The sequence below is a fragment of the Dipteris shenzhenensis genome, chromosome 15 (genome assembly GCF_047967505.1).
Source record: "Dipteris shenzhenensis isolate YYH24624 ecotype China chromosome 15, Dip_SZ_1.0, whole genome shotgun sequence".
Taxonomy (NCBI): domain Eukaryota; kingdom Viridiplantae; phylum Streptophyta; class Polypodiopsida; order Gleicheniales; family Dipteridaceae; genus Dipteris; species Dipteris shenzhenensis.
This window is the reverse complement of record NC_141610.1, coordinates 53,166,365-53,176,539: the sequence shown is the minus strand read 5'-3', so window position 1 is coordinate 53,176,539 and position 10,175 is coordinate 53,166,365. Positions and strand designations below refer to the sequence as shown.

Below are 10,175 nucleotides of genomic sequence, written 5' to 3'. Positions count from 1 at the left end.
GAAGGTCACCCAAACAAAAGCAGTGCATCAATGAAGCAGTAGGTGAAATGTTACAGAAGAAAGTCATTCAACCTTCAACAAGCCCGTGGGCAGCTGAACCCCACCTCACCAAAAAAGCAAATGGAGATCTTCGATTTTGTATAGATTTCCGTCCTCTTTTAATGCAGTCACAATCCATGATGGTATCCACTCCCACATTTAGATGACCTATTAGATCAATTGGGCTCTTCTAAAAATTTCACCTCTCTAGACCTAGCAGCTAGTTGCTGGCAGATCCCTTTGGATCCAATGGATGCAGAGAAAACAGCATTTCGCACACCTACTGGATTGTATCAGTTCGAGGTCATGCCTTTTGGCCTGTCAGATGCTGCCAGTACTTTCCAGCGCATGGTGAACAACCTATTCAGTGATTTAATCCAGCAGAAAGTACTTGTCGTCTATATTGATGACATTTTGATCCACACATCCCCATGGGAGCAACATTTGCAGATCCTTGAAGAAGTACTCAAAAGGCTCCAAGTAAATAATTTGAAACTTCAACTGAAGAAATGTAAGTGGGCAGCTAAGAAACTCAAGTTCTTGGGTTTTATCATTTCACCTGCTGGAATACAAATGGATCCAGAGAAAGTACAAGCTGTCACTCAATACCCCGAACCTCAAATGGTGAAACAACTCCAAAGATTTCTGGGAATGGTGGTTTTCACAACAAGATTCTTGCCAAAGTATGCAAAGGTAGCATATCCTCTTCGTCAATTGCTTAAGAAAGGCAAGAAGTTTGAATGGACAACCAAATGTGCAGAGGCTTACAGAAAGTTAAAACAAATGCTATCATCTACAGCAATCTTGAAGTATCCTGATTTCCAGAAACCCTTTATGTTGAGAAATGATGCTTCAAACGAAGGATTAGGTGCTGTATTGTTACAGGAAGAAGATGGTCATCTCAGGCCTATTTCATTCATCAGTAGAGCTTTGACAACAGCAGAAAGAAACTACTCAACCACAGAGAAGAAATGTTAGCAGTTGTATGGGCTTTTGCAAAGCTACATCCATATCTACATGGAACCGAAGTAGTAGTTCAAACTGATCATCAACCCCTAATTCCATTGATGAAGAAGAAACATCCTCCTGGCCGACTGATGAGATGGGTGTTAGCACTTCAAGATTATGTGTTCGACCTGCAATTCACACCTGGGAAAGATAATTTAGTCGCAGATGCTATTCCTAGAGCTCTTTTGTTCAAAATGTACAACACCACTATCCAGTCGAGCCAGTATTCAGATCTAGAACACCTACAGTCCCAAACACAATCTCATTTGTTTTAGATTCCACAGTCCAGTCAATAGACATGTCCAGTTTCCCTCAAATACAACAAGACCCCATTATTATCCAAATAATTTCAAACCTTCGACAGTCCAAACCACACCCTGACCAGCTAAAGTTCCAGCTCAAGAATAATTTACTATATTTCATAGCACCAAATAAAGATCCTTGGTTATATGTTCCTGCAGCTCTAAGAACACATTTTACTGAATATTTCCATTCTTATCCTCTGTTCGGGCATTTGGGCATTTATAGAATCTTAGAAGCCATACGAATGCACTATTACTGGCAAAAGATGCGTGTGTTTATAACCAATTTCATTAGAGCGTGTGCAATCTGTCAAGCCACAAAGCCTCCTATATCTAAACCCCCAGGTCTATTGCAAAGTATAAAAGTCAGCCAACCAGTTGAGTTAGTTGCATGGGATATAATTGGTCCTTTTCCAGAATCTCTCTTTGGGAACAAATACATTATAATCCTAACAGAATATCTAACAAAGTGGTGTGAAGCAGTTGCTGTTGCAGATATCACAGCTAATACAGTGGCCAAATTCTTGATGGAACAAGTAATTGCTCGACACTCCTGTCCGACAACAGTTCTATCTGATCAAGGTTCGAATTTCAAGTCACAAGTGTTGGAAGTGCTTGCAAAATGCCTTGGAGTACACCTCTCTTTTTCCAGCCCACATCATCATCAAACAGTTGGGTTAACAGAATGACTTGTGAAGACGCTGAAGCAGATGATCCGCACCTACATCAATCCACATCATGACAATTGGGATCAGATCCTCCCCTATGTACTTCATACCTATCGAACTACAGTCCAAGCTTCAACCAGGATGAGTCCTTTCAGAGCTCTATACGGACGAGACCCTCAATTTCCCCCGCAATTACCAGATCTCCAAGTGCCAGGACGGTTCAAAGATGCTGTAGATTGGTACAATCAACTCAGCAAAGTCCAGCCAATCCTACGATCAGCATTGCTACAGAATCTGAAAGTAGCACAGACCAGACAAGAGAGAAACTACAATGAGGGACGTGAAGATGTAGTTTACCAAGATGGTGATCTAGTGTCAGTATACTATCCAGTTCGATGCAAGGGCCTGTGTGAAAGTTTCATGCACACCTGGATTGGGCCTTACAAAATCCTAAAACAGATCAGGACATACACATACAAGATGCAACGCCTTTCTAATGGGCAAGTAACTTGTGCACATGTCAATAGAATAAAACCTTTTGTAGTTTCTTTTTAAAGGGGGGAGGTGTGACATGGTTGTCCTACGTGGCCATGCAACGTAAAGGCAACTTACAGTTGTAACTGTTTGGAAGAGGATGAAGCATGAATAGAGAGCTTGTGCCCGGTTTTGGGGCAGAGAAGTTTTCCAGCTTACATCTTGTGCATTATATATATATATATATATATATATATAGAGAGAGAGAGAGAGAGAGAGAGGTGAAAGTTTCACCATAAAACTTGCAACAGCACACTATCTAAGATATAATTACTGGAAGGCTTTGTCAATATTTAACAAAAGAATATTAATAAAGAGAGATCACCAATAATCTCCACATGAGCAGGCACCATTCAAGAATCGATGAAAGCGTCTACTGTCCCTCACCATAATTTCTCGTCCAGCAACTTTGCTGATAACTTTAATGGCAGCATGACAGTCTGGGCAGACGCGAAGGTTCCTGACTATGCGAAGTGTCGTTCCCGGGGATGTGGATACGAGCCCAAATGCAATGGCAAGCTTTTCACTGTGGTAAAAGGGGTGGGGTCCATCCATCTCCTCCTCCATGTCAAGCAGGGAAAAATTTGAGTCAGGCACATAGCCTTCCTCTTCAATTTGCCACCGCAACCTTTCCAGCTCGGCATATATCACATCTATGTCCGGGTGTGAAGTATCTTTTACAACAAATTCATGCAGATCATTCTTGACCTTGATCGAACTGCATCCTGCTGGTGTCTTTAGGCCTCTGTCAGCCATCCTTTGTCTGAGCTTGGCCGCACATTCCCACCTTCCTTCTGCAGCATATATATTTGATAGCAATACATACGGCGATGGATTTTGAGGATCGAATTCAATGACACGCTCAGCAGCCCTCTTTCCTCGCTCTACATCACCATACATTCTGCAAGCACCGAGCAAAATCTCCCAAGCCAGAGTATCAGGTGGAATTGGCATCTTTTTCATAAAATCCTCAGCCTCTTCCAACCGCCCTGCACGAGCTAGAAGGTCAATCATGCACCCATAATGCTGCATTGTTGGTATGATGTTATGATTTTCCTGCATGGAAACAAAAAATTGGAAGCCCTCCCCAAACAGGCCTGCATGGCTGCATGCAGACAGGACAATGAGGAAAGTTATGCCATTTGGACTCAATCCATCTACTTCAATTTGTAGGAAGAGTCGGACGGCATCCTCACACTGCCCGTGCTGGGCATAAGCAGCAATCATGGCATTCCAGACTACAACATTTCGTTTATTCAATTTTTCAAACACAATGCGTGCATCATCCAGGCTTCCACACTTGCTATACATATTGAGGAGAGCACACCCTTCAATAATTCGTGATTCAAATCCTTCCTCTACAATACGAGCATGGATCATCTTTCCCTCATCTATAGCTGCTAGGCTAGCACAGGCAATAAGAACACTGACCAGCGTGACCTCATTAGGCTTCAATCCCTGCTTTTGCATTTGCTGAAACGTTTGAATGGCCTGATGACCATGTCCATGCTGGGCATACGCTGTGATCAGCACAGTCCAAGAGACAACATCATGTTGTGGCATTCTGTTAAACACCCTCCACGCATCCTGCAATCTCTCACACTTTGCATATGTGTTGATAAGGGCAGTTTCCACAGAAACGTCGAACACACATCCACCTTCAACAATGCTAGAATGAATAAGTTTAACCTGTTTGAGGACTTCCAGATCAGCACAAGCATTCAAACAGCTTAGAAAGGTGAACTTATCAGGTTTAATCCCTTCCAAGTGCATTGCTTGAAAAAGATGGAGTGCCTCCTTCGAATGCCCTTGCTGAGCATATGCTGCAATCATCAAATTCCATGAATATACATTTCGCGAAATTATTTCATCAAACACTCGACGAGCATCCTCCAAAGCCCTACAATTGCCATACATCTCAACAAGAAGGTTCCCTAAAAGCCTGTCTTCCCCACGACCGCTTAGAATGATGTTTTCATGTAACCGCCTGCCCTCAGACAGAGCTTTTGCACCGCCACAAGCTCGTAAAAGGTCGGAATATGTAGCCTTGTCCGCATAATGAAGATTCAAGTCCTTCAAAACCTCTGTAACCGGTCGCTGGTGAGGGCTTTCCTACGGGTGCGCCTAAACTATGTTAGATCATTGAGGGGGATAAGAATAAACGAAGCATGGAAATAAAAAAGTCCCAAAAACAGAGCCGCCTTACCTGCCAGGCTTTCTTCTGTCTTCAATTGAGGGGTGCCCAAAAGGTGGCTTCTGTTCCTGCCCATCATCTTCTTTCGAGACATGCCGTAGCCACATTGTTCCTCCAAGCCCCTCGCGAGCGTAGAGCACATCGTTCTTAAAGTCCCCTTCTCGGACGTTCCCAAACTTGAGCTGAACGGAGCTATCCCCCGGCGAAGAAACTGCCGGGTTCCATCGTTCTGCCAGCGACGGTAGAACAAGCATGTCTCTGCAATTAGGGAGGGAGCAGGCCAACATTGCAGACAAAATTCAGGAGCATGAGAGCTCATGGGTGGTCTGAATTGAATTCCTGAACTTTGATTGCACAGTATGTCGCCAGAATTTTTCTTCATAATTATTTAGCTACAATACATTTGGGGCAGGCAGCCTTTCTTTTCTATGATCAAGCACTTTACTCAGACCTCTAAATCGAAATTGAACGTGAATCCTAACATTTAATCAAACTTTTAAAGCAAAAACTAGATTTGTGGTAGCATTTCATTTCATCAAAATCTTAAAGGAGAGAAACGGATGAGTGAAAATATAGACGAGATGTGTCGTCGAGCACGTAAATGCTAACTCAAAATTAAACTTAAATCCTAGCATTTTAAAAAAAATTTAAAGAGAAAAAATAAATGAGTAGAAATAAGAACATGAGGCGAGACATAGGGTCCGTTAGGACTCGATCCTCCCTGCAAATGTCAAGGGAAGTGATTTATTACCTACTTGTGATGTCCATGTTTTGGAAGTTGAAGCTCAAGAAATACATGACTAAGGTGACGCTCACAAGAGCTCATAACTGATCCTCGTTGCAATCTATACAATATTGTCACATGGACTACAACCATATGAATGAAGATGTCGATATTGCATTCAACTTGGATTTCTTTGCTCCCTCGCATCAAGAACATGCACCAAAAGAGAGGAATGTTGTAAGAATTTAACAAGCAATTTTGAATGGACAAGCAACTAAAAATATTTGTATGATAATATATAATATAATATATCTAATTATTGTAACCACACAGTGTGTGGGGCGGGGAGGAGGCATGCATCCTTCCCCAAAGAGTAATAATCCGCGGGAACAGTCCTTCCCTGGATGCCGAGATTGAAAATGCTAAGAATATGAATATAAGCGCCGAGAATAAGTCTCACGACTAGATAAGATACTAGCATATTACCTGAATGTCAATAGTCATGATCGTAGTCGAACATCGGTAAAATCACCATGACTCATCTGTTGATGATTATAGATGGTGATTGTTAGTTGCATCTAGCTTGTTATCCAAGTACCGGTCCTTGGTCTCTCCATATTGGTTGTAAATCCCACATCTCATTGACGACCCCCATCTTAACCTGCACCCATAAATAGAAAAGGAGCAAAGCACATGGATACTAAATTTTATATTTAGTAGAGGGATTGCAATTGAATGGATACTAAGAATCTAACACGGGAAGAAAAATACTTCTATATACCTACAACTAGGGTGCGGTAGGTCACCTAAGGGGAATGAATGAGAGTAATCTATGTTGATTATAAATTAACAATGAAGAAAGGATGACATGACAGTGTTTGAAAAATACCTGACTATAAACTCAGCTGACAATAGCAGGCCCGACCAAATGGCGTATGTGTTTAAGCGTTCCCTTCTTGCGAACACCTCAGCACACAAATAGAAAAAGAAGAATTTAGAATATGCAAAAGCAAAAGAAAACACAGAACTTGAAATGGAAAACATATATATATATATATATATATATATATGTATATATTTTATATAACCACATATAGTGTGGGCGGGGAGGCGGCGCGCTTCCTTTCCCATATAGTTATAATCCGAGGGAACAGGCCCTTCCCCCTGCCCCGAGGTTGTAATTGCCGAGAATATTAGCGCCAAGGTTGAGTATCGCGAATATGTAAGAGAATGATAAATTACCTAAATCTCAATGAGTGTATTTGTATTCCAACTCAAACATCGATCGAATTCTTGTCATGATTTCTTTCGTCATTTGTCGTGGAAATCCTGTCTCTACCTCCGAAGCGGTTTCTCTATGTGAATGATGTTGGAGAGAGAGGGCGGTAGAGCCAACATTAGCTAGATGATCCAAAGAGTTGAAGTTTGCAAAATATATAGATTTAGAGGCCTTCAAAAGCGCTCATGCCTTCCATCAAGAGCTTTTCATCCAAAAGCATGCTTTCATCAAGTGTTGTAGGCCTTTAGATCAAAATTAAATCCAAGGCTTATATTAGGACACGTGACTCAAGGAGAGGCCAAGAAACCCAAAATTCCCCATAGGTTGCCTACCGTAAAGAGAATTATTTAAGAATATGCATACAATCAAAGTCAATTATCTAACATTATAGCATCAAGGCTCCCATGTAATTGACCTCTTTATGTGATGCAAGCTGGATAGTCAATAGAAATTGGTCTACTACCTTTGGATAAACTTGATTGATTACCATGATGCACCCTAACTATGATTATCTGAGCTAGCTTCGGGCACCTTGATATAGCTGAGGCAAGTCCGCCTGCTATGTTCGATTGATCATCTGCTACAAATTGACATGTATCCTTGGATAAAATCGATTGATGATTGATAAGTTGATGCTAACTAGAGAGACTGAGCACACCTTGCCATGGGAAAGATTCCCTAGACAGCAGGCCTACTTGCCAGATAAATATCTCCATTTTTTGCTAATCGCATGTGGAAACTTAACGACTCCACTATATTGGGCAATGATTTGTGCTCTTTGTCATTCCCACGTAGAAATCCATCCATCTTGCCTAATAGCAGCTACATGCCACGACCCCACTACGATTGAAACTACCTGGAAACACAGAGCTTGGAAGTGCTCAATCCAACAAGGATAGCATTCATCTATGTTGCCCCCATGTCCAAGCTTGCTGTCTAGTTTGCAACCTATCCTGCCGGCTTTCACTGCATCGAGACACACGGTACCCTCCCAGATTGTAAAGTCGATGATGTTAAGAACTAAGTGAGATGTTTCGTTCAAAATGACCAATGTCATTGCCACTTTTCCTCGAATTTAAATTGTAGTAGTGGAGCTCCAGGTCATAGCAGTAGGGAAACGCGAAGGTAGGTAGCCTAGGAGAATCCTTGAACAAGCTTGAGTAGTTATCTCAGTTACTATCAAAGTCCAATTCATGTTCAGTGTCAATCTTCATCCTGGCCACTGTAGTCACTTTTAAGAATTGCAGGTTCGTAAGGATTGTCCTGTCATTGTTTCTATGATGCTAGTATGTGAGGCACACGACAATGCTCTCACCGAGGCACCTGAAAATCAATGGATTTCTCATGTCTATGCTGAACTCCAGGCGGTACTCCAATCAACTGAGATTAGCTCCAGCAACGTGGAATGCCATTTCTACAGCCTTCATGCACACTCTTCATAGGTGCAATGAGAAAATATGCCGGCTAAAGAGATTCTCAGTACTTCCAGACCTAACACTTCCCGTCCATCATCCATGCTTCGAGTCTAGGTGAAAATATCAAGTCTATGTATTAGGTGAGAATAGAGTAGGGACAAGTGAGTCTTCTTCATTCATCGATCAATCCTCCACCCCATATTAGTTCAATCCATCTCAGTTGCTTCATGTTTCCACTCACACTTCATTCACAAAGTCAATCACACACTAACACACTGAGAGTGCTCTCAACGGAAGCAAGAACGGAAGAAGGAGAGAGAGAGACAGAGAGCCACACAAGTTTAGTGGGTGCAGAACCACCCTAATCTTCTTTTTCATTCATTTATATATGTGTTTGAGTATTATACATAACCGGGGTTAAAGGCACAGTGACCTTTAACCCCCACAATCTCCCACTTAAAGGACAATGTGCCTTTAAGGGAGAATAACTAGTGAGCATACTATCCAATGCTCATCAATACACGACAATACTCAAACCGCTGACTAGGTAGACTCTTCGTCAGCATATCTGCGGGGTTATCATTTGTATGAACCTTGACAAGCTCTATGCGCTTGTCCTCAAGTACCTCCCTGATGAAATGGTACCTGACCTCAATGTGTTTGGTCTTTGCATGAAAGACCGGATTCCGTGCTAGCTGAATAGCACTCATGGAATCACTATGCAATGTCGGTACACCTCTATGAATCCCCAAATCTCCCACTATCCGATCAAGCCATATAGCCTCCTTGCAACCCTTTGTGGCTGCAACATACTCAGCCTCTGTGGTAGACAAAGCAACGCACTTTTGTGTGCGAGACATCCACGACACTGCACCACCTGCAAAGGTGAACACATAACCAGAAGTGGATCTCCTACTATCCACATGCCCTGCATAGTCTGAATCTGTGTACCCAAGTACACGCATGTCTCCTTTACCAAAGCAAATGCACATCTCCTTGGTATCCTTCATGTACCTCATGATGCACTTAACTGCCTCCCAATGCCTCTTTCCTGGATTAGCCATATACCGGCTAACAACTCCCACTGCAAATGCAATGTCTGGTCTAGTAGCTATCATAGCATACATAAGACTCCCAACTGCTGATGCATAAGGAACCTTGGCCATCATGGCCCTTTCCTCATCTGATTTGGGACTATCTGTATGACTCAGTTTCACATATGGAGGCAATGGAGTACTCACTGCCTTCCCCCCCTCCATATTGAAACACTGCAATACTTTTGTAACATACTCTTTTTGTGAAAGCCAAAGGAGTTTCCTACTCCGATCACGCGTGATGCGCATACCAAGAATATGACCTGCAAATCCCAAATCCTTCATATCAAAGGCCTCATGCAACTTGGCCTTTAATGCATCTAGGTCATAAGTATTCTTGCTAGCCAATAGCATATCATCCACATATAGTGCCAAGATTATCAGGCTATTATCCTTAGCCCTTTTAGTGTAGAGGCAGTGATCAATTTCACTCCTTCTAAAACCCTGGGACCGAATGAAAGCATCAAACTTCTGATACCATTCTCTAGGCGCCTGCTTAAGACCATAGAGACTCTTCTTTAGCTTGCAAACTAAATGCTCTTTGCCCTTTTCTTCAAAGCCTTCCGGCTGCACCATGTAAATTTCCTCATGCAAATCCCCATGCAAGAAAGCTGTCTTGACATCCATCTGCATAAGCTCCATATCCTCTGATGCCACTAGTCCAAGCATGCATCTAAGTGTGGTCATCTTCACAACCGGAGAGAATATCTCATCAAAGTCCACACCCTTCTCTTGCTTGAACCCTTTAGCGACCAAACAGGCCTTGTACCTAGGCACATCATCACCTGTGACCTTCATCTTGTAGACCCATTTACATGGCAATGCTTTCTTTCCATGTGGCAAAGAAACCAAGTCCCAAGTCTTATTCTTCATAAGTGAACTCATCTCTGATTGCATAGCATACTCCCACTTGCGTTG

General features: G+C 42.3%; 1 protein-coding gene across 7 annotated transcripts; it reads right to left on the bottom strand.

The window, feature by feature from the left end:
- Window positions 1–850: 850 nt before the first annotated feature.
- On the bottom strand, window positions 851–5,106 carry LOC147893978 (pentatricopeptide repeat-containing protein At1g11290, chloroplastic-like). Of its 7 annotated transcripts, none has more exons than XM_087386603.1 (4): window positions 4,758–5,106; window positions 3,983–4,658; window positions 2,877–3,607; window positions 1,146–1,175 (listed from the first exon to the last, which is right to left on the bottom strand). In XM_087386603.1, the coding sequence occupies exons 1-4, from the start codon at window positions 5,030–5,032 to the stop codon at window positions 1,163–1,165; spliced, it is 1,695 nt and encodes a 564-aa protein (XP_087242729.1). In that variant the 5' UTR covers window positions 5,033–5,106; the 3' UTR covers window positions 1,146–1,162. The 7 variants fall into 7 exon arrangements, 6 of the variants coding, with proteins under 6 accessions (XP_087242727.1, XP_087242729.1, XP_087242730.1 ...); XR_015542282.1 differs by lacking the exon at window positions 1,146–1,175 and adding exons at window positions 1,207–2,070; window positions 2,214–2,311 and having other exon boundaries at window positions 2,939–4,658; XM_087386601.1 differs by having other exon boundaries at window positions 851–1,175; window positions 2,939–4,658.
- Window positions 5,107–10,175: the final 5,069 nt, after the last annotated feature.

What these genes read in the sequence shown, in the direction of transcription:
- LOC147893978 (XM_087386599.1), bottom strand. Translation starts at nt 5,032, where the DNA reads ATGTTGGCCTGCTCCCTCCCTAATTGCAGAGACATGCTTGTTCTACCG. An exon ending in GACAGAAGAAAGCCTGGCAG is followed by an intron (nt 4,659 to 4,757) that starts GTAAGGCGGCTC and finishes CCCGTAGGAAAG; the next exon opens with CCCTCACCAGCGACCGGTTA.